Source organism: Bacillus rossius, chromosome 1, assembly GCF_032445375.1.
Source record: "Bacillus rossius redtenbacheri isolate Brsri chromosome 1, Brsri_v3, whole genome shotgun sequence".
Classification (NCBI taxonomy): Eukaryota; Metazoa; Arthropoda; class Insecta; order Phasmatodea; family Bacillidae; genus Bacillus; species Bacillus rossius.
In genome coordinates this window covers 152,563,081-152,589,280 of record NC_086330.1, presented here as the reverse complement: position 1 = coordinate 152,589,280, position 26,200 = coordinate 152,563,081, and the positions used below count along the sequence as shown (strand labels likewise).

At 36.6% G+C, this 26,200-nt stretch overlaps 1 protein-coding gene across 3 annotated transcripts in view; it reads right to left on the bottom strand.

Moving 5' to 3' along the window:
* LOC134529632 (uncharacterized) overlaps nucleotides 1–26,200 on the bottom strand; it is a 78,201-nt gene that overhangs the window by 25,779 nt on the left and 26,222 nt on the right. For all 3 annotated transcript variants that reach the window (XM_063363935.1, XM_063363951.1, XM_063363942.1), the window contains one exon: nucleotides 2,185–2,317. In XM_063363935.1, the coding sequence (XP_063220005.1) occupies nucleotides 2,185–2,317 (133 nt within the window). The remainder of the gene's footprint in view (nucleotides 1–2,184; nucleotides 2,318–26,200) is intronic.

Genomic DNA, 26,200 nt, shown 5'->3' with positions numbered 1-26,200 from the left:
TTCAGCTCTCATAAAGGAAAATTTCTCACAATAATAGAATCGATGAGATTCTAAAAAAATGTATTGACATTATAATTAAAGTTGTACCCATTCTCAAAAATTATTCCAATACAGTACACCCATTACTTCACAGCAGAATCTATTTGTAGCAGCCTGACATACTCATTATTTTATTTATATGGCATTAACGAAGCCAAATTTTCCAAACCGAATACGAAAAACTGTTACGAAAGAACTATTAAAAGAAAAATGGTTTATTTGGTTCATATAATGACCTCTGAAACAAAACTTATCCATAGTACATGGATGACGAAAAGTTGTATACACGACAGACTGTCATAGCTGTAAATTCGATAGGTTTTTTTCAATCTTCTTTTTGGTTATTTTAACACTGTGAAATAAACTCCAAAAAGTTGATTTCCCTGTGTGGAGGTCTTGACTGAAGAGATCAACACAATATAAACATCCAGTTCACCTCTTCCGCCTTCTGCGTGAGCTCTTATCATCTCTCTGTATTATCCTTCAATCACCAGTCACTTTGCATCTTCTGCCCTCTGCGTAATCTCGCATTATCAAACTGTCTTATGCTTCAATCACCACTCACTTTGCATCTCACGCGCTCTGCTTTATCTCACATCATCTCTCTGTATCATCCTTTATCACCAGTCATGTTAGCTCTCCCGCATTCTGTGTGAGCTCTCATCATCTCTCTGTCTCATCCTTCAATACCTGTCACTTTGCCTCTCCCACACACTGCGTGATCTCGCATCATCACTCTGTATCATCCTTCAATCACTAGTAACTTTGCTTCCCCCACGCTCTGCATGAGCTCTCATCAACTCTCTATATTATCCTTCAATCACCAGTCATGTGGCCTCTGCCGCATTCTGCATGAGTTCTTAACATCTCTTTCTTATCCCTCAATCACCAGTCATGTTAAGAGTAAAGGATATTCGTAACAATCTTCACTCAAGGCTTGTATCACTGGCCATGCTGATTTTTTTCTTGTCATTTCTCTTGTATATAAACTTTTCCGGAATTTTCTCAACGTTTGCATCCTAATTATTATATATTATTATTTTGACTATCTGTAAAAATTCATGCCAATATTAATAATTATGAGTAATTGCGTGACAATTTACAGCTGGTGAGAAATCCTGTGACCCAACAACAAATACACAAGAAATATTGGAATAAATTTACAGGAATAAATTATATATGACAAACTGTATTTATTTATAATTTAATAGCATAATTTAAAATAAGTCTACAAAATAAAGTCACACGGTGGCCTTACATAATGTTGCTGCTGTCCCAAAATTAACCAAAAAAGGTTCAGTAATTTGGAAATGATTATAACCATTAGTAAAAGTAATTATTAGTTTTTATATTTTTACCACACACGAGTAACGTCAAAAGCCACTCACACTTCTAGTTACAGCATATTAAGAGGATTCTGTTTATAATGGCGAGTTTTAATTTTTAATATTTTATATGTCATGTAAATTATGAGAAAGTGCAGTAATATTCTCGATGAAAGTGATTTATCCACCTTAAATATTAAATAAACAAGAATAAAACCAAGTTCATTTAGCTTTGATTGATTTACACTGGGTAAGTTACAATTAGAATAACTTTCGCTGCAGAGTTAATACGAAAGTAAAAATTAATAATGTAATACAACATATGATCTATAGTTCTTCCCAAGACTGTTACACACCTTTGAATTTGGAGCTGAACAACTGGTCCATTGCATATTATAGAGAAAGTACTTAAGATGGAACACTGAGCGTGGATAATGTTTAATGAATCCAAGTTCTACAACCCCCGCAAAACTTGTTGATGTCACAAATTATTTTTTTGGAATAATTAGGGTAACATCATTATTTTCCATACATTTTTGTCTGGTATGTTAACCCTAACTATTTGAAAGAAATAATTTTATCAGGTATTGGAAACATCCTGCTCCCATGGATATTCGAAACCATACACTCCTGATTGTCATCAAGTGGATTAGCATGCTTAATGGGACGCAACAAATACACTCTGCTACTGATACTACGTGTAAATTTTAATAAGAATTATTTAAGGTTATAATCAAAATTGATTTAACTGAAAGACCAAAACTTTATAAGTATTATATTATATCTAAATTTAAACCTCTGAAATGCAAAATAGGCTTACTTTCGGAAATGTTATTGCCTTTGGCACAATGAGATGGATTTGGCGAATCAGGGGGCTCGCTGACAAATGACGAAGTGCTGTCGGCACTTTCATCTTCATCGCAATTGTCCGACATGTAATCTTCATCGATTTCCTGAAAAATGGGCACTTTATTTACTTTCAAACAAGTGTGTATAGGTTAGTCATCATAAACATTCTCCCCGTAGCGATGGATGGGTGTTAAGACCATCCTCCGGGCTGATCACCCAATAATCTTCATTATCACCATTATCATTACTATTACCATCACTATCAATATCACCATAATCATCACCACCATTATCATCACTATTAAAATCTACACTATCACTGTCACCAATATCATCACCACCACCAATATCATCATTACCAACCAATATCATCATTGCCAACCAATATCATCATTGCCAAAATAATCTTTACAATTACTATCAACATTGTCATCAGCATTAACATCACCATTAACATCAACACTGTTAATATCTATAGGGTAACATGGTTTGAATCGGGTCAGGGGCCGAATCGGGTCATTCTTGTTCTCGGCGTCATTTCTCGTAAACGAAACGGAGAGAGGTCGCTGCTGCTATCTAGTGTTGAAGAGCGTAACTAAAACGCTGCTGTGAATGAGTATGCAACGTTATCGTGCGTTCGCTCTTCCATTTTCTGCAGTTTTGTAAAGGTAAGAATTCACGAGTGTCTCTTTTTAACAGTTTTCTTATTTTCGTGAGTTTTATTTCACAGAAAAGTAAAACCAATATCAGTATTTAAGCACAGCGGGTCATGCATGCAACAAATACACAAAGTAACGATTAATTGTATGTTTCCGTTTAGTTTTTAGCTTCAGTCAGTTTAGCCAACTTAACATTTAGAATTTTTCGCGTCACTAGGGTGAATCGGGTCAGAGTTCATAGGGCGAAAAGGGTCATCTGTTTAAAAGGTTTTTATTGAGCGATTTACTTACGTGGTATTTTTTTTCTTTAACAGATGGGCAAGTACAAGCGGAAAACGACGCAAACGTGGAGTGAGGAAAATATGAGAGAAGCAATGGAAGCCGTAAATAACAGGTACCTTAGTAAACGCGCAGCAGCTAAGACATTTGGCGTGCCATTTTCGTGTCTTCAGCGGCGTTATGCTCGTGGTGTAAAAGTGCAGTTAAGAAAAAAAGGAGGACAAACAACTTTTACACACGAACAGGAATTAGCATTAAAAGACAGAATTGTTCGACTCTCTAAATGTGGTTTCGGTGTTACAAGAAAAGATGTAAGAAAAGTCGCGTTTTCTTTTGCTCAAGCAAATAACATACCAAACAAATTTTCAAAAAAATGTGAAATGGCAGGACCAGACTTTATGACGGGATTTCTAGAAAGGCACCCTGACATTAGCCTGCGTAAACCAGAAGCTCTTTCTTTCTCTCGCTGTGAAGGGCTAAACAAAGTCGAAGTTAACGAATATTTTGAATTGTTGGAAAATCAGCTTAACAAATTACAACTAATGACAAGTCCGGCAGCAATTTATAATTGCGATGAGTCTGGTTTCCCCCTGAATAATAAACCAGCCAGCAAAATTTTGGCACAGAAGGGTTCACCAACAGTTGTCAGCCAAACATGTGTTGAAAGAGGCGAGAACGTTACTGTTGTGGCTTGTACCAATGCAGTGGGGAATTATATTCCCCCATTTGTAATTTTTAAAGGAAAGCGATATCATAAGGAATATAAAGATGGTTTCCCAAATGGCACGGAAGTAATAATGACTGAAAGTGGTTGGATTAATGAGGAGGCTTTTGTGAAATGGTTGCATCATTTTCAGAAATTTAGGGTTGCTGGTCGATGTTTGTTAGTTCTAGATGGTTATTCTTCTCACAAATCCATCCAAGCTTTGGAGTTCTGTGAAAAAAATTTGATCAGCATCATTTGTCTGCCCAGTCACACGACTCACAGACTCCAGCCTTTGGACAGGTCTTTTTTTAAACCTTTAAAAACATTTTACAATGAAACGTGCAACAAATTTGTTCAGCAGCATGGCGGGGAAAGGAAAATAACCAAATTTAACTTTGGAGGAATTTTCAGGATTGCATGGTCACAGGCAGCCACGTCTAGAATTGCTGAGAGTGGTTTCGCGTCTACAGGGATTTATCCTTTAAATAAAGATGCAGTTCAAAACCATGAATATCTTCCATCTTCTGCCTGCGAGCAAGTTTCAATGCCTGAAGAAATAGCTGTCAAAACCCAAACAGAAACTGTGCCTGCACATGTACCTAGATCTGAGGGTCTAGTTCAAGGTACTTCTGGAGCAGTCCTGGAACCCTTAAACAGTCCTGGTACTGTTTGCTTTCCTAGCCCTAGCAGACCTAAAACAAGTTTTCACGATCTCTTGCTTACTCCAGTGAAACAAGTGCAAAAAAGAAAACGAACAGCAAGAAAACAAACAGCTAAATTACTTACTTCCCCAGACTTCATTGTTGAAACAAAGTCTAGAAAGTTAGGTAAGAACAGAAATGAGACTGTGGAACACAATGAACCAGGCCAAAATAAACAACAATGGAATAACACTTGCACTAAGAGAAAAATTGGCAGGCGTAGTGACGATGACTATCATCGCAGCAGCTGTAAATCCGCAGATGAAGAAAACGATACTGCATGCTGTTTCTGTAACCTAAAGTATTCAGATCCACGATCCATCGCCAAAGGAGACTGGATACAGTGTCAAAAAGGCAAAGAATGGTATCACGAACTTTGTGTAGGAGCAGAAGGGAAAAAGTCATTTGTTTGTGGCAGATGTTTTACATAAACTAACAAAGTTAAACAAGTAAGACTTTATTTACTATAACTTTTTATAAACATGTTACTCTTAATATAACCAGTATTAATTTACAAGTGTACTTTTATTTGTAAATTAGGTTGTTTATCTGCAATAGGCTATTTTTCTTCATAGTAACATTGCAACAATGTAGCAATTTGCATTTTTATTACATTTTATATTTACTTGAAAAAATTTGTTTATAATGTAACTTTTATTTTCAATGCAGTTTCTTTGTGTCTTTTTTTTACTGTTGTAGGTAAGTAGTGTTAATACCATAGAAATTAGCTTAATTTTTAAAATGGTAACTAGAGCAGGTTTTTGGAATATGGTCATGTTGAGAATTTTATGTCAAAACTCAAGTTCAACACAAACCAAAGTAATATGTTTAGGTAAAATTAGACAAATATTATTTTATATAATTTTTTTTTCAGTTTTTGTATTTATTTTCTAGTGTTTGTTGCTGACCCGATTCGCCCTATTTAGTGACCCTATTCGCAATTAACCTTGGGCGAATAGGGTCAATTGCAGGGTTTGATATATGACCTCGTTGCTTGGAAAATATTTTAAGCAAAATTTGTTTTATTAGTGTAATCTGTATTAAATTAACCAATCTTTCTTCTGATAGCATAATTATTTAGTACTTTGTATTTTGGTGTTCTTAATTGAGTGTTTTGCATTTTTTGATCCGATTCAGACCATGTTACCCTATTACCATCATCATTAACATCACTATCACTATCATCATTAGTATCACTATCACCATAACCACTATCACCATCATCACCATCACCATAATCCTCACCATCACCATAATCCTCACCATCACCACAATCCTCATCATCACCATCATCGTCACCATCACCATCACCATCATCCTCACCATTACTATTATCACCATTACCATAAATATCACCAAAACCATCACCATTACCATTGCCATCATCATAACTATCATCACCATTGCCGTCTTCACCATCGCCATCATACTCACCATAACCACCATCATCACCATTACCATCATCATTACCATGATATGACATGTTTCTCCAAAAATTGATTTTCAAGTGAACGGATTGATTGTAAAATATAGGAGACAATTTTATTTTTGCTTACTTCAACATTATTCACATTCGAGAAATACATTTAAGGGCGATTTTTTTTATTCTACCTACTTTTGCTCATGGTGGGGTCTCACATGCCGTCGTGATACTTTTATTTTATCTTCATTACTACTAGTTAAGGGCTATTTCTGTAAATTTAACACTATATCTAGTTTGCATTTCTTTTTCTACTACAGGTATTCTCTAAGTGTAAAAAACAGGTGCGCAAGTGTCTGTAATGTTTCCGACAGAATAACAAATGTAATTTAGGGAGCAGTTACCTACTGAGTAGCTAACTGCTCTCTGATGATGGCGACTGCAATGTCGACCGAAACGTCGGTGAATTATTCACCAAGGACGCGGCTACAACCCAGAAGCCAAGCTACTAATTACAAAATACCCATCCTTACCTAATCCTTACCTTGCATATACTGGGCTTCAAGTAATGACTGAAGGTCTCTGGGGCAACAGGGTTATAAGAAACAATGAGGGATGATGAAATGAGAATGGAGCGTTGACGTAAAGAATGAGTGGGAAAAACTGTAGTACACATAAAACATATTGTATACACTTTTACAAAAGATTCCTTTGGAAACCAGTTGCCAAGAAATGTTTATAATACTACAAGAAAGATATTGTAAATTTTTACAACACATGGTTGTGATTAATTGCACATATGAGATATGTATTTCGAGATAATACTGATTATCTCTTATGAAAACTGACGCATAATTTTATATTTTAATTGATGTTTCATTCAATAATAATTCTTTTAAATCTAATACAAGATAATCGAATATTTAACTTTTTGAGTTTATTTTACTGTACCATGCTTATTATGTACGCAGTTAATACTTAAAAGTTATTCAGGGAATTTTAGGACAACACACGAAGCATAAATTCCCGGGTAAGATTCTGAAACTCAGTAGTACTACAATTTTTTAGTGTACTTCTGTTTTAATGTCAATGTACAAATTAATAAATATTTTTGTAATTTAAAATTAATATTTCTGTTCCCTTTACAAAACATGTTATTGTGTAGGTACTGAAAGGCTGTAATTCGGGTACTTTTACATCTAGAACACCGAGGAAAAACGCAGGAGTACAACAGCAATGCAAGTCAACCATGCAATCCTAAGTTCTCATTGTCAACCTTAAATTTTCGTTTGAAATTTTCTATTTTATCGTTCCGTTAGCTGGTTTTTCGTCCTATAACGCGCTAACAAAATAAAAAGCTGTTGGGAATAGTTCATAAACCATGGCATAGAGTAAACGATCAATAGACTTTGATTTGCCTACAATTTGTGCCAATAACTGTCAAAATCAGATATTGTAAAAATGCCACGTGCGTTTGATTGTACGTTTACATGGGTTTTTGTTACATAAATAAATATTAAATATTTAAGTTTTATGTTTTGACTCGAATCATATTCGTAAGTATTAGTTGTAACTAGAGCATGTCAATAGCCAGGTAAAATTAAATTTTCACCTGAAAAAAGTAAAGCTATTTATGGCACATGTTGGCCTTGAGTAGTGTGTATGTATGTATGTATGTAATGTATATATATATATATATATATATATATATATATATATACACACACACACACACACACACACACACACACACATACATACGTTCCTCCGGGGACAGGTTCCAGGCTGAAGTGCGTGGAGCCGGCCACCATCTAGGATTGTGACATAAAGGCGGCCATCTTGAATGAACTTGACTTTGACCTTAGACCTTGACCCCAGTGACCATTTTGAATCCGCCATTTGGGATCTAACCTTTTTTTCGCCATCTTGGATCCACAATTTTGTTTTCCCGCCATCTTGGTTTACAAAACATACCTACTGCCATCTTATGATACACTGTTGCAATTTTCGTTACAGTTGCCGTCTTCGATTCAATAAATTTTTAATCTTCGTTACGACCATCATCTTGAAAATCCGTAATTATTTTCTGATTTTAATGGGAGAAATTTTAAAATTAATAAAAAATTACTTAACTAATTTTTAATAAAAAAAATCATTGTGTCCCTGGTTCGAATCCAATGAGATAAATCAATTAAATTGTCAATGGATCCTTCCTCCATGGAAGAAACTAGCGGACTGAGCTCCCACCACTAATTCCAGTATGCCAGTATGGCATCATGGTGGCCATCTTGTTTTCGTCTGATGGAGGCTGCCATCTTGCATCCGACATATTATTTTAGTTTGCTAAAGGGTGCTGCTAACATATTAGTTTAATTTTAACCCACTAGAGTTTAGAAATCATTCATTGCCTGGGTCCCTACCTTCTTGAATAGCTCTAATTATTAAACTATAAAATCGGGAAAAATTCCAAAAATCATTAAAAAAGCTTGTTAAAATAATGATTGATTCAGTCACCTGAGTTAGATCCTCGAAAGATGAAAAAAAAAATTATGTAAAAAATAGTATTTCATTAAAATTACTAAAAAAAAGCGAGTAGTATATAATAGGGCATCCTAAAACAGGATGCAAATAGTGGATTGTGATTGTCGGTCAGCCATCTTGGATTGTGACGTCACGGCGCCATTTTTGACACAAAATTCCTTAAAATTCCTCAAAAATGACTCAAAATGACTCAAAAATCCCCGTTTTAAGAATAAAATTTCCCGTTTTCGAGGGAAATATTCCCGTTTCGAGGGAAAAATTAGGATTTCGAAAAACACAAAAGTCGTTTTGCCTTAAAAACCACGAAATTCCTAAAAGAGGCTTAAGAATCCTTGTCTACATCCTCCGATAAGCCTCTGACGTCATCTAGAATTATGACGTCACCGTTGCAATTTCCGTTACGGTCGTCATCTTGAAAATCTGTAATTTTTATGTTAGAAAATCGGAAATTTTTTTAAAAATCATTAAAAAAATTTTAATCGAATAAATAATAAAAATCTTAAAAACCACTGTTGGACTTAAGGTTACGGTCGCCATCTTGGATTATATAAATGTTGCATATTTCGTTACACCTGCCATCTTGGTTGAGTACTGTCATCGTTACACTTTATGTTACGACCAACATATTGGATCCTATTAATGTTGGTATTACCGTTATGGTCGCCATTTTGAAATTTAGACGCCGTCTTGGAAATCCGTAATTTTTATTTTAGAAAATCGGGAAAAATTCCAAAATTCATCAAAAAATTAACTTAATACAATTCTGAATGATAATTTCGATTCACGTCCTTGGTTCGAAACCGGTCAAGGCAAAAAAAAAAAAACACATCAGATCCTTCCTCCACAGAAGCCACCTACAGACTGACCTACCACCACCAATAACAAGGTATTTACCATCAGCTGGTATGACGTCATGTCCGCCATCTTGTTTTCGTCCGCTGGAGGCCGCCATTTTGTTTTCGTCTGCTAGAGTGTGCTGGCGACATGTTTGTATAATGTTCTGTTCACCATAACTTTAACCTCGTCTATTGACATTGAACTTTGTCATTGACATTGAACTTTGACCTTGACCTTGACTTTGACCTTTACCTTGACCTTGAATTTTTACCTTGACCTTGAACTTTGACCTTGGCCTTGAACTTTGACCTTGACCTTGAACTTTGACCATGACCTTTAAATTTGACCATGACCTTGATCTTTGACTTTGATCTTGACGTCCATCATGGATCCGTCGTATGTTCAGTACATGCTACCAGGAGCTACCACATGCTAGCGGTCATTGCCACCATCATGTTTTTGTCTGCTGGAGGACACCTTCTTGTGTGTACTCGTCTTACCATCATGCTAGTTTTATTATAACCTGCTACAGTGCAGTAATCATTTATTATTACTGAGGTGCCCGCCATCTTGAAATTTGGCCGCCATCTTGAAATCATGTAATTATTTAGCTAGAAATGCGGGGAAAATTCCAAAAGTCTCCGAAAAAATCAATTATTAATTTACAAATTGAATCGATGGATTCCTGTCCACGGTTCGATTCCTGACCAGAGACAGTTGTAACTAATTATTGAATAAATTTTAGATTCTGTTTTCCATTACCTTTCGCGGAGTTTATTAATCATTCTCTCTACGAAAAACAACTCAAGTCAATATACCTGACCAACGAATTAATACAGTGCCGATTAGCCTATTATGAAAGTCTAATTTTTCAATAATCTGAATAACCTATAAGCCGTTCATGTACAAAGCCACACATATAAATCAATTGTCTTCAGTCCATGAGACCGAGTCATGACATTATCAGACGTATAGGCTAGTCATTTCAGGACCACATGACCTTCGTCGTTATCCTATTATATTCTATTAACCCTGTGATGCATACCCTGGGTCTTGGAGGCCCATTGAGTTATTACTGTGGATATTTCAGTTATATGTGAAAAGCAATATATTTGTGAATTTATGTAATCCTCGATTGATGTTTTTCATTAGTTTTCATGTACTTACAAAAAAAATTAGTACAATATTTTTCTTATAAAAAATTATTTATGTCTGTACGCCGGTTTTACATACCCTGGGTCCCGCAGGCCCTGTATAAAATTAATTTTCTTTGACATGTAATATTAATTAATGTTGATGTATTTTTATTTGGTTAACAAAAATTACTTTAGCTAACTCTCCTGATCAATTACAACATATTTATAACACATTTATTTTTATAAAATAAATCAATATATCAAACTATTGAATGATTTTATTTTCTAGCCTTGAATTTTTGTACAAGTTATTTATTCATATGTAAACACCAAATAAACCCTTCTAGTGAAATTATGCTGTACTACTGTGATGTAACTGTTTTTATTACATACAATAATTAGATACAATTTTTAATACTTGGGACAAAATATATGAATCTCACTAGTATTCGAATATTATGTTTTCTATTTTGTAATTATTGCAGTGGTGATAAATGTAAAAATTCATAACTTTTTTAACATTGTTATGCGCACAGCTATCTGGATAAACATACCACCAGTCATCTGTGATTAATTTTGTGAACTAAGTAGTTGGTAATCGCTTGCCACCAGATTGCAGTAGCTTGCTACACATACATGAGAAACCAGTTGGTTACCGTATTCACATCTAACAAGTACAGTTTTAATTTTTAGAAATGTATTTAGTGTTTAGATATTACAAATAGTTGGGATGTTGCTGCTCGTGAAATATTTTTAGATAAATGTGCAAACCCTATTTACAGAGCAACAATGTCTGTAAACCGATTTGAAATAATAAGAAAGTGTTTGAGGTTTGATGACAAACGCACACGTGAATCCAGGCTGCAAACAGATAAGTTGGCCCCAGTTCGGTATGTATGTGAGCTCTTTATATCACAGCAATACCATCAGAGTGTGTAATAATTGATGAACAGTTAGTTTCATTCAGAGGGCGTAGCAGCTTGGTGCAATACATGCCCAGAAAACCTGGGAATTATGGGATTAAGTTTTTTTTGGATGTGCGAATCTGATACTGGCTATGCTGTTGATGGATGCATGTATGCTGGTAAATTACAAGGAGAAAAGCCAACGAAGAATTTGGCTCTCAATATAGTAAAACAGTTGTGCCCCTTCATAATACATCAAGAAATATTACAACTGATAATTTCTTTACCAGTGTTCCACTAGCAGAATACTTGCTAGAAAAAAAATTGACAACTGTAGGAACTTTGCGACAAAATAAGCGAGATGTTCCAATTGAACTGTAAGAGTGTAAAAATCAACCTTTGTACAATTCAAAATTTGCATTGAAAGATAATTTGACAATGGTTAGTTTCATCCCGAAAAAAACAAACAAGTGTGTGCTTTTGTTGAGTACAATGTACCATGACAATGCCATTGACCAATAGCATCCGAAGAAGAAACTAGAAATTATTAAGTATTACAATTCTATAAAAGGTGGTGTTGACTTGATGGACCAAAAAGTACGCATGTATACTTGTAAACGCAAGACAAAGATATGGCCTGTTGTTATTTGGAGTAACATACTGGACATTGCCACACACAATGCCTACATTTTGTTCAGAATTCAACATTCTACTTACCATAAAGGGGTCACACACCAGAGGAGACATTTTATCAAAGATCTATCATTGGAAATGATACACACATGACTAAATGTGCAGTCAACCCATTTCTTCAGAAATTCATTCAACAAGATATGGAAAAATTTATAGGCAAGACAGAATACGCACCTAGTAATGTAACTGCTGCATCTAGTTTATCAAAAAGGAGAAGGTGTTCCATTTTCCCTTCATCAAAAGACAGGAAGAGTGCTATGATTTGCTGCAAATGCACCACCAATGTTTGCAAGGAACATAGCTTTATTGTGTGCCAAAAATGCATTTAGAACAATGAATAATGTTTTGAACCAAAACTTATCCTTGTGTAACATGAAAGCTTTAAATGGAGGTGTTGAAGTTAGAAGTTGTACAGATACAATATCTCATTTATTGTAAATGTGTGCATTCATATACCGGTATGTTGTATATAAATATATTATGTAAATATAAAGTGTGAAAAAATTAGGCTTCTAAGTAATTTGAGTACAGTTTCTTTCATAAAAATTTACTACTGCAAAATGGAATTTTTGACAATATCATAAATAAGGCAGATAAATTTTATGAAGCTATAAAATCATTCATACAGATGTATATAACTTATTAATAGTTCGTGTAAAATAAAGTGTGCTAAGGTAATGAGTAGAAAATATACAAAAACCTATCTAAATGTAATTATTTTGTATGTGGGCCTGAGAGACCCAGGGTATGTAATAAGTGATAAATTTTAGGGTATGCATCAGAGGGTTAATCCATCGAGACATTTTTTATACATACTAAAGGACCAAGTGACCTTGAAAAATATTTTAGTAACACCAAGAGGTTTTAAATAAGTAAATATTCAATCACTACATTTTGTACTACGCGCAATCAACAAAAAGGAAGCACTGACAACGAAAAGACAGCACCACCAACGAAAAGGCAGCTCATTTGGAAGCACCGACAACGAAAAGGCAGCACATTTGGAAGCACCGCCATCTAAAAGACAGCACATTTGGAAGCACCGTCAACGAAAAGGCACGGACCGCAAGACCGGGTCATGCCAATATCAGACTTATAGACCATGAACTCAGTACACGCAGGAAAACGGAACGTACACGCAGGAAAACGGAATGTACACGCAGAAAACGAAACGTTTATACAGGAAAATAGAATGTACACGCAGGAAAACGGAATATACACACAGGAAAACGGCATTTACACGCAGGAAAACAGAATCTACACGCAGGAAAACGGAACATACACGCAGGAAAAAGGAATGTTCACGCAGGAAAACGGAATGTACACGCAGGAAAACAGAACGTACACACAGGAAACGCAACGTACACACAAAAAACGGAACGAACACACAGGAAACGGAACGTACACACAGGAAACGGAACGTACACACAGGAAACGGAATTATCACAGGCTCCAATATTCATTGGCTCCAATATTCATTGGCTCCAATATTCATTGGCTCCAATATTCATTGGCTTCAATATTCATTGTCTTCATCAGTCATTGACACCAACAGTCTTTTGGTTCCAAAAGTCTTTTGGCTCCAAATATATTTGGCTAGAATTCTTCGAGTCTAAGAGACTATGAGACCACATGGCTACGAGTCTAAAATGATCTAGCTGGTTACGAGATATACATGGCTTGCGAGGCTACAGAGCTACGAAGCTTCTAGAAAACGAGTTTACGTCACTGCGAGGATAGAGGTCATCAAGTCTGAATGAGTACTTGACTACGAAGCTACTCGTCTACAAGGCTCCAGTTGCAGTATCTGTCTTTGACTGAATTTTCTCTTTTCTTCCAACTGCTCCATCAGCATTATGTTATAAGATTACAAGGTTGCTTGCTTACAGAGCTTCAAGTCTACGAGGCTCCAATGCATCATGACTACGAGACTATGAGCCATGAGGTTACGAGTCTATGCGATTGCGAGTCTTCAAGGTTACGTGATCGCGAGGCTATAGGACTACGAAGCTTCCAGAACGCATGGTTACGAGACTGCGAGGCTACAATTCTACGAGGTCCCAAGACATAATGTCTACGCGACTACGAGCCATGAGGTTACGAGACTACGTGACTACGAATCTTCAAGTTTACGAGACTGCGAGGCTACAGAGCTACGAAGCCTCTAGAAAACGAGTTTATGTGTCTGCGTGGATACAGGAATACAAGTCTGCATGAGTTCTTGACTACGAAGCTACTCGTCTACAAGGCTCCAAATGCCACATCTGTCTTTGACGGAATTTTCTATTTTGCTACATCTGCACCATCAGCATTATGTTATAAGATTACAAGGCTACTTGCTTACGTAGCTTCAAGTCTACGAGGCTCCAATGCATCATGACTACGAGACTACGTGCCATGAGGTTACGAGACTATGCGATTGCAAGTCTTCAAGGTTACGTGATCGCGAGGCTATAGGACTACGAAGCTTCCAGAACGCATGGTTACGAGACTGCATGACTAATTGGCCGCGCAGCTACGTAACTTCATGTCTCTAACTGACTACAATAGCACTATTCAGTGGTGAGAGTTAATTTATATCATTCAAAGGTACTTGCTGCAAGTAGTTCTGCTTTTCAACATCAGATGACGACACGTGTTGCTTGCAGGTAAATAATATTTATTTCTTTTATGCGGGATGCTCACTATCGATCGCATAAGAAGGATGGCTTCGTTAGTCTCCTAGGAGAAGGAAGTTCGCCCTTCCTGCTAGTGCTTCTCAGATTTCTCACGGTCCGCCATCTTGGATTGCGACGTTACGGCGGCCATCTTTGTTGGGTGTGACCTTGACCTTTTACCGAAACCGCAGGAATGATCGCAAGAACATTGATTAACCATTATAATATTGATAAGAATAATCAGAAGCATACGGAGAAAAACGACGCATGTTTTCTTTGATATAATAAAATTACAGGAAAAAAAATATTTAAAAATAAAAATAAATTAATGAAAAATAAAAAATAAAAAAATACATAAAATTCTGTCTTGTACTAGAACTCTATCTTTGCTCAACAATGATAAGTTTACAAGCTAGCAGAATCTGTTTATTATTTTTTTATTTTTTATTAATATATTTTTATTTTTATTTTCTTTTCTGTAAATTTATGATATCAAAGAAAACATGTGTCGTTTTTCTCCGTGTGCTTCTGATTATTCTTATCAATGTTATAATGGTTTTCTCCGTGCGCTCCTGATTATTATTATCAATATTTTCATGGTTAATCCGTGTGCTTGCATTCATTCCTGCGGTTTCGGTCAAAGGTCAAGGTCACACCCATCAAAGATGGCCGCCGTAACGTCGCAATCCAAGATGGCGGACCGTGAGAAATCTGAGAAGCACTAGCAGGAGGGCGAACTTCCTTCTCCTTGGAGACTAACGAAGCCATCCTTCTTATGCGATCGATAGTGAGCATCCCGCATAAAAGAAATAAATATTATTTACCTGCAAGCAACACGTGTCGTCATCTGATGTTGAAAAGCAGAACTACTTGCAGCAAGTACCTTTGAATGATATAAATTAACTCTCACCACTGAATAGTGCTATTGTAGTCAGTTAGAGACATGAAGTTACGTAGCTGCGCGGCCAATTAGTCATGCAGTCTCGTAACCATGCGTTCTGGAAGCTTCGTAGTCCTATAGCCTCGCGATCACGTAACCTTGAAGACTTGCAATCGCATAGTCTCGTAACCTCATGGCACGTAGTCTCGTAGTCATGATGCATTGGAGCCTCGTAGACTTGAAGCTACGTAAGCAAGTAGCCTTGTAATCTTATAACATAATGCTGATGGTGCAGATGTAGCAAAATAGAAAATTCCGTCGAAAACAGATGTGGCATTTGGAGCCTTGTAGACGAGTAGCTTCGTAGTCAAGAACTCATGCAGACTTGTATTCCTGTATCCACGCAGACAAATAAACTCGTTTTCTAGAGGCTTCGTAGCTCTGTAGCCTCGCAGTCTCGTAAACTTGAAGATTCGTAGTCACGTAGTCTCGTAACCTCATGGCTCGTAGTCGCGTAGACATTATGTCTTGGGACCTCGTAGAATTGTAGCCTCGCAGTCTCGTAACCATGATTTTTGGAAGCTTCGTAGTCCTATAGCCTCGCGATCACGTAACCTTGAAGGCTCGCAATCGCATAGACTCGTAACCTCATGGCTCGTAGTCTCGTAGTCATGATGTATTGGAGCCTCGTAGACTTGAAGCTACGTAAGCAAGCAACCTTGTAATCTTATGACATAATGCTGATGGAGCAGTTGGAACAATGAGAAAATTCAGTCGATGACAGATACGGCAACTGGAGTCTTGTAGACGAGTAGCTTCGTAGTCAAGTACTCATTCAGACTTGATGACCTCTATCCTTGCAGTGACGTAAACTCGTTTTCTAGAAGCTTCGTAGCTCTGTAGCCTCGCAAGCCATATATAACTCGTAACCAGCTAGATCATTATAGTCTCGTAGCCATGTGGTCTCATAATCTTTAGACTCGAAGAATTCTAGCCAAATATATTTGGAGCCAAAAGACTTTTGGAACCAAAAGACTGTTGGTGTCAATGACTGATGGAGCCAATGAATATTGAAGCCAATGAATATTGGAGCCAATGAATATTGGAGACAATGAATATTGGAGCCAATTAATATTGGAGCCTGTGATCATTCCGTTTCCTGTGTGTACGTTCCGTTTCCTGTGTGTACGTTCCGTTTCCTGTGTGTACGTTCCGTTTCCTGTGTGTACGTTCCGTTTCCTGTGTGTACGTTCCGTTTCCTGTGTGTAAGTTCCGTTTTCCTGCGTGTACCTTCCCGTTTTCCTGTGTGAACATTCCGTTTTCCTGCATGTATGGTCCGTTTTCCTGCGTGTACATTCCGTTATCCTGCGTGTAAATTCCGTTTTCCTGTGAGTTTATTCCGTTTTACTGCGTGTACATTCCGTTTTCCTGTATGTACTTTCCGTTTTCCTGCGTGTACATCCCGTTTTCCTGTGTGTACTGAGTTCATGGTGTATATGTCTGATATTGGCATGCACCGGTCTTGCGGTCCATGCCTTTTCCTTGACGGTGCTTCCAAATGTGCTGCCTTTTAGATGGCGGTGCTTCCAAATGTGCTGCCTTTTCATTGGCGGTGCTGCCTTTTCGTTGTCGGTGCTTTCATTTTAGCTGCCTTTTCGTTTGTGGTGCTGTCGTTTCGTTGTCAGTCCTTCCTTTTTGTTGATTGCACGTAGTACAAAATGTAGTGATTGAATATTAACTAATTTAAATACTCTTGGTGTTACTTAAATATTTTTCAAGGTCACTTGGTCCTTTAGTATGTATAAAAAATGTCACGATGGATTAATAGAATATAATTAGATAACGACGAAGGTCATGCGGTCCTGAAATGACTAGCCTATAGTCTGATAGTTACATGACTCGGTCTCATGGACTGAAGACAATTGATCTATATGTGTGTCTTTGTACATGAATGGCTTATAGGTTATTCAGATTATTGAAAAATTAGACTTTCATAATAGGCTAATCGGCACTGTATTAATTCGTTGGTCAGGTATATTGACTTGAGTTGTTTTTCGTAGAGAGAATGATTAATAAACTCCGCGAAAGGTAATGGAAAACAGAATCTAAAATTTATTCAATAATTAGTTACAACTGTCACTGGTCAGGAATCGAACCGTGGACAGGAATCCATCGATTCAATTTGTAAATTAATAATTGATTTTTTCGGAGACTTTTGGATTTTTCCCCGCATTTCTAGCTAAATAATAAGATTTCAAGATGGCGGCCAAATTTCAAGATGGCGGGCACCTCAGTAATAATAAATGATTACTGCACTGTAGCAGGTTATAATAAAACTAGCATGATGGTAAGACGAGTACACACAAGATGGTGTCCTCCAGCAGACGAAAACATGATGGTGGTAATGACCGCTAGCATGTGGTAGCTCCTGGTAGCATGTACTGAACATACGACGGATACATGATGGACGTCAAGATCAAAGTCAAAGATCAAGGTCATGGTCAAATTTAAAGGTCATGGTCAAAGTTCAAGGTCAAGGTCAAAGTTCAAGGCCAAGGTCAAAGTTCAAGGTCAAGGTAAAAATTCAAGGTCAAGGTAAAGGTCAAAGTTCAAGGTCAAGGTCAAAGTTCAAGGTCAATGACAAAGTTCAATGTCAATAGACGAGGTTAAAGTTATGGTGAACAGAACATTATACTAACATGTCGCCAGCACACTCTAGCAGACGAAAACAAGATGGCGGCCTCCAGCGGACTAAAACAAGATGGCGGACATGACGTCATACCAGCTGATGGTAAATACCTTGTTATTGGTGGTAGGTCAGTCTGTAGGTGGCTTCTGTGGAGGAAGGATCTGATGTGTTTTTTTTTTTTGCCTTGACCGGTTTCGAACCAAGGATTTTAATCGAAATAATCAATCAGAATTGTATTAAGTTAATTTTTTGATGAATTTTGGGATTTTTCCCGATTTTCTAAAATAAAAATTACGGATTTCCAAGACGGCGTCTAAATTTCAAAATGGCGACCATAACCGTATTGCAACATTAATAGGATCCAATATGATGGTCGTAACATAAAGTGTAACGATGAATTAGTACTCAACCAAGATGGCAGGTGTAACGAAACATGCAATATTTATATAATCCAAGATGGCGACAGTAATGTTAAGTCCAACAGTGGTTTTTAAGATTTTTATTATTTATTCGATAAAAATTTTTTAATGATTTTTAAAAAAATTTCCGATTTTCTAACATAAAAATTACAGATTTTCAAGATGACGACCGTAACGGAAATTGCAACGGTGACGTCATAATCCTAGATGACGTCAGAGGCTTATCGGAGGCTGTAGACAAGGATTCTTAAGCATCTTTTATGAATTTAATGGTTTTTAAGTCAAAACGACTTTTGTGTATTTTCGAAAGCCATTTTTTTCCCTTGAAACGGGAAATTTTTTCTTAAAACGGGGATTTTTGAGTCATTTTTGAGGAATTTTGAGGAATTTTGTGTCAAAAATGGCGCCGTGACGTCACAATCCAAGATGGCTGACCGACAATCACAATCCACTATTTGCATCCTGTTTTAGTATGCCCTATTATATACTACTAAAGTGATAGAATCGAAAAATAAAAAAACAAAATTGATACTAAAAAATTTATTAAATAATTTTTTCAAGTACAAAAACAAGGAAATTACTAGCATTTTTCGATTTATGCATCTGCTATCCACGAATTACTGCAAGGTGGAAGCCCTATCACTTTATGGATTGACCAATTTTCGTTTGAGAATCGTCTGCACCAAGTTTATATCGGGATACATCGTAGGCTGAATCTCTTCGGCATAGAAGCCACTACGAATAAACATTTAGTCCATAACTTTTAGGTAGTAGTTACTAGGCTCCGATTCGCAAACGTGAGCCACATGAAAAGTTCAGGACTGCAATTCGCAGTGAAACCTTTCTTGAAGATGTCATTGTTCTTGGATATTCGCACAATGTAAACGACGTTATCTCTATGCTTTGTGCTTTGGATATTTCTTCTTCGTGTTGGAAAACACTGTTCGATGCTACTGATCATGATTTACGTCTTTGGGCTTCATTTTCATGGTAGAATGCATCCTGGAATTGTATTCGCTTATTAGTTCGGCAAGATATCAAGCCACTTGTAATTTCTGTTAGCCGTGAACTGTTACCACATCTTGGTGCGCAAAGTTCTCTTAAATCTTCGACAACAGAGGCTTTGATATTACTAAATGTAGAGTAGTGCTTGATGCCAAACTTCTTCATCAAAAGCTTGAAGGTCGCATTATAGAATTATTTGCCGAGATCTGTTTACAGGTGCGACAGTACAAGTCAATCACGCAAAATGTCTGTCATGGCCATGGTTACATCGATTTCATTCTTAGATTTCACAGATCTGGCCCAAGCGAACTTGATATACACGTCGATGACTGTTCATGTACTTGCACCTTTATTCATTCGGGAATATGGTATCATCTCAACAAGGTCAGCCTGGAATATATTATAAAGTCCATGTACTACGACTATGCGTCGAAAGTATTTTCATATTGCAGGATCAGGAAGTTGGCGAGCGATTCCGATAGTCATTGTATGTAGCCAGCCAGCTTCCCTTAATTCTTCTAGTATGGAGACTATTTCGTTAATGTGCGGATACCTTCTTGCACTAAACGAAGCAAGTAAAAGTCTTACCAGCGACTAATTCGTTTGGGTCTTCCCAAAACACATAGTCAAAGTTCTGACCACTTTATCGCTTTTTCAAACCTCCACCATGTACTGCTAGTTCACTGAAGTGATTAGTGAGAATGTTAATTAATTCATGATCTTCGTCTTTATATATGCCACTTTTTGGATCGCTATCGCGAAAATGTGCAATAGTTAGTTCTAGAAGTTTCTTGTGCTTTTGCAAATCTTCGTGGGAATAGCCTGTAGGTACGCTACGAAACAGCAATTCGAACAGACTTTGAGTCCCGTGTGTTTTGTACTCTTCTACACATATGATTTACGAGTGAAAAAATCTTAAGTTCTCTGCTGAAACGTCCGCTCACCAATATAGATTTAATTAAGTACGCTCGAAAATTGAAAATTCGCATTTTTGGACGCGTATTTATGCAAGACACATTCGCAAGCGAATGTGCCATTATTAATTTAGATGCGTCAACAAGGTATGGAACGCACTGAAAAAAAAGACCCAGTACCATGACTGTTTCGGTAATTTGAGTTCACCGCCAGAACTTAGATGGTACCTGCCTGCGACAACGATGTATTACAATTACGAAACCGAACAGTTGCTTAATCACACACATTGTCGACACTTGTGAGTAGTTTAGTTTAGTTCCTCCGGGAACATGGCGCTGGCGCGAGGTGCCTGGTTCCGACCGCCATCTTGGATTTTGATGTCACGGTGGCCATCATGGATGACCTTGACCTTGAACTTTGACCTTCTAAATTAGCCTAAATTAGTCCAAAATAAGCCAAAATTTCCATTTTTTGGAAATAAAAACCGCCAACAATTCTCAAAAAATTCCGCAATTCGAAAATTAAGATTTCGAAAACCTCACAAGTCATTTTGCCTTAGAAAGATTACAAATTCCTAGAAACGGCTTAAGAATCCATTTATAAAGCCTCCGATAAGCCGTTTCTAGGAATTAGGATACCATGACTGCATCTTGGATTATGACGTTTCTGTTACAATTTCCGTTACGGGCGCTATTTTGAAAATCTATAATTTTTATGTTAGAAAATAGGGAAAAATTTAAATTCATTAAAAAATGTAATAACCGACTTTAATAATAAAATTTTATTTAAAAATTATTTAAAAAAATTAAATGTATACTTATGCCATGGAGCTAGGAGTCCTCGGTTCGAACACAGCGAGGTCAAAAATAAGAATATGACATCAGGTCCTTCCTCCACGGAAGCCACTGGAAATCTGACCTCCCACAAATTATGTCAAGATATATATCGTCAACTTGTATGACGTCATGTCCGCCATCTTGAAAATCCATAATTTTTATGTTAGAAAAGCAGGAAAATTCTTAAAAATTATAAAAAAAATTAATTAAAATTTAATAAAATATTACTTAGAAACCACCGTTGCACATAAAGTTACGGTTGTCATCTTATATTATATAAATATTGCATGTTTCATTATGCCTACCATCTTGGTTGACTACGATATCATCGTTACACTATTCGTTACAGCCACAAAATTATATTTTATTAATGTTGCATGTTTTGTTACCGCAGTCATCTTGGAAATCAACAATTTTAATGCTAGAAATTCCGAAAAATTACAAAACAATATTTTCAAAATTCTGTACTTCAAATGTTTAGTTACTAAATAACTTATTAATTTACTGATTGATGAGACCGATTCCCGTCCTTGGTTCGAAACCTGTAATAACAAAAAAAAATTCGACAGATCCTTCCTCCACAGAAGTCACCTGCAGACTGACCTTTCAACACCAATACCAAAGGTGTATTTCGTAACTGGTATGATGTAATGTCAGCCATATTGTTTTCGTCTGCTAGAATGTTCTGATGTTATGTTAGTGTAATTTTCTGTTCACCATACCATTGACCTATACTGTTAACATTGAACTTTGACCTTTACCTTGAACTTTGACCTTGACCGTGAAATTTGACATTGACCATGAAATTTGACCTTGCTCTTGAAATTTTACTTTGACCTTGAACTTGACGACCATTAGGGATCCGAAATTTTGTGTTCAGTACACACTACCAGGAGCTACCACCTGCTAGAGGACTTTACCACCATCTTGTTTTTGTATGCTGGAGGACACCATCTTGTGTGTGTGTGTACTCATCTTATAGAGTGCATTACCATCATGCTAGTTTTATTCTAACCTGCTAGAGTGCAGTAATCATTTATTATTACTGAGGTGCTCACCATCTTGAAATTTGGGCGCCATCTTGGAATCGTGTAATTATTTAGCTAGAGATTCTGGAAAAAAAAATCCAAAATTCATCAAAAAATTCACTTATTAAAGTAATGATTGATTCGAAACTTGGTTCAATCACTGGACGATAAAAAATATATTTAATATAACATCAATTTAGCATAATAGTGACAGGTTCGAGAAATAAAACACCGTAATTTCTTTTAAAAACGTAATTTTATTACATAATTTCTATTCTACTATAGGATCACAGTACGAAGGTTTGCAATATTATAAACATTTAGGTCTGCCTAGGCATGAAATTACTAATTCTTAGCTACAATCGGTTTATACAAGACAGAGACCAGCCAGAACTTTTACTGACATAGTCCTCCTCTTCTTGACAGAGTTTCTGGACACCATGTTTAACAAGTTGCTTCACATCGTCAGAACTGTAAATTAGTGCAGCCGATGTTTAGAATGCACACTAATTCACTTTGTCATTGAACGGATATGGCTTTCCATATAAACAGTCCAACCACAAGTTATATTTGAATGGACCGTTTGCTACGTCATCAGAAAGCTGATTGATTATGTCCTGTCTGATATCATCAAGAAAAGTACAAATGACCTTCGACTCACTTAACGTATTTAGATAATAGAATTCTTTCAATATTCCACTGCGCCAAGTAGAAGCCATTATCATTCACCTGTAATTCACCGAACACAGTCTTAGTTTTAGTTCCATGTCCAGGCGCCATAGCAATCGGTTGCTGCACATCGGTTTTCTTTCTTGTACGCTTACGAGACTCCAATCTAAAGCGAGGAGTCGAAATTTCTGCAGGTAGTTCAGCAGTAGGCGCACAGACTTCACCTTTACAATTTTTCGCATGATGTCTCAAACTGTCAATGCAAGTAAACCAAAAATGACACTCGTCACAACGAAACTTTATACTGCAGGTGGCTTCCGTGGAGGAAATATCTGTCGTATTTTTTATTTTTTGTTCGTACCTGTTTCGAACCAAGGACGTGAATCGGTCTAATCAATCAGTATATTAATTAGTTATTTCTTTGTTAAATGTTGTACTTTTTTCATTAAAATAGGATAATAAATAAAGATATTGAAGATGGCGCCCATAACAATAATTGATACAGTGGTGACATAATTAAAAATTTCGTGTTTGTCGTAAGATGTTTTAATTACTTTTTACTGAGAATTTTTAAAATATTTAAATATATTACTGGTTTACTCTCGCTGGAATCGAACCGAGGAGCAAATCGTTTGAGTAACTAAACATTTTAGTAGACAATTTTGAAAATTTTTTTGGAATTTTTTCGTAATTTCTAGCATTAAAATTGTGGATTTTCTTGATGGCGGCCGTAACAAAACATGCAACATTAATAGAATCCAATTTGGCGGCCGTAACGAAAAGTGTAACGATGACATCGTACTCAACCAAGATGGTTGGCTTAACGAAACATGCAATACTTATATAATCCAAGATTACGACCGTATCTATGTGTTCAACGTTGGTTTTTAAGTAATATTTTATTAGATTTAAAAATTAAGTTTTTTATAATTTTTAAAATTTTTCCTGGTTTTCTAACATAAAAATTACGGATTTTCAAGATGGCGTACATGACGTCCTAATATATGACGAGATATAAGTATATCTTGACATAAGTGGTGGGAGGTCAGACTGCCGGTGGCTTCCGTGGAGGAAGGACCTGACATCATATATATTTTGACCTCTCCGGTTTCGAACCGAGGACTCCAAGCTCCATGGCGTAAGTGTACATTTTTTTAAATAATATTTAATAAATTTTTATAATTAAATTTGATCATTTAATTTTTTATGAATTTTAAAAATTTTTCCTTATTTTCTAACATAAAAATTATAGATTTTCAAGATGGCGCCCGTAACGGAAATTGCAACAGTGACATCATAATCCAAGATGTCGTTCATGCCATCCTAATTCCTAGAATTAGCTTATCGGAGGCTTTAGAAATGGATTCTTAAGCCGTTTTTAGGAATTTGTAAATTTTCTAAGGCAAAATGACGTTTGAGGTTTTCGAAATCCTAATTTTCAAATTGCGGAAATTTTTGAGAATTGTTGGCGGTTTTTTATTTTCCAAAAAATGTACATTTTGGCGAATTTTGGGCAAAATTTGTCAAAATTTGATTAATTTTGGCTAATTTCGAAGGTCAAAGGTCAAGGTCAAAGTTCAAGGTCAAGGTCATACATGATGGTTGCTGTGACGTCAAAATCCTAGATGACGGTCGTCACCAGGCACCTCGCGCCAGCGCCATGTCTCCGGAGGAACCAAACTATACTACACTTGTGCCTTCACTTTCTTCTTAAAATAATATAAATTAACTGTTCAATTATTGAAAAAGTCTGTAATGTTGATAGTACTTAATTTGATGGGTCATAGTTCGGAGCTGCAGACGGTCCATTTCTCGCCTATGGAGTTGGAAGGAGAATGGTGTATTGGACTCGCAAATTTTCAAAGGTATAATGCCATACCGATTATTAACGAAGATAACTGCAATATCTAAGTTCTGAAAGTGATTGGAAAGTTCAAGAAATACAGTAACCTGTTGGATCTTACAAAATTTACGACATTGCAAATAACATCCAGGTAAAGTTTGTATAGTATGTAGACTTTCAATTGCGTGGAAACCCAAACACCCAAAATTGCATTCTAACATGCAGTGAAAATGTCTACTTTACGATACCTGGGACCATTTGAATGATGCTCGGATTCGAACCAAACATTTACGATGCAGGAAAAACATACGAATCTACATGAGCAGAAAACATATTTTCAATGAATGTAATGCGAATAAACTGCAATTTCGCAAGTGGAATATATCTCAAGGGAAGACTAAACAACACACTACACGATTTCTCACCAATGGCCCCGCCAGGATTTAAAGTGGTTGAAGTGCTGCAAAGTATCATTTACCTTCCAGTCGTCTTGAAGTGAGCACACAAAGTTTTCGTCAGAATCTTTGACCAGCGAGGATGCTTGGTGAATTTTCAAGACGAAGAAATTACATTACTTCTGCACTTGAAGCAAAGAACATAAAGTTTGTGACACCGAGCAGTTACAAAAGATTTCGCATTGGCATGCAAAATACCAGTTCTCTACCAGATGACGGTGCATTAACACCTGAAAGCATTGAGTTTTCTTCTCAGCATTGGACAAGTGCCGAATAAATATGGAAGACGAAATGCTCAATGTAGAAGAACCGGTAATTCTTGATAACAGCATTACGAAAATGGAACTGCACGAGTACCAGCCATTCCAGCTCGGACCGTACGCGCTATATACCGAAGTACGCATCGCTGTACAACACCAAGATATCTGTACTTTACTTTCGCAGTAGTTTCTACGAGTAAGAGGTACGCTGACAAAGGCAGATGGCACGCATCCAACGACGACAATATCATGCAATGGTATTCTTCACCAAATCTAGCGCATTACATATGTACTCAATGCCGTCGAGGAAAAATACCTTTCGCTGACACCGAACGAACTGTATCCTGCAATGATAGTCGGCTGGAGTCTCAAGGTAGAATATAATCTACCTGTTTAATTCAAAGAAGAATATGAAGATTGTGTTCCTCTGTACATGCTTCTTGGATTTGCTGAA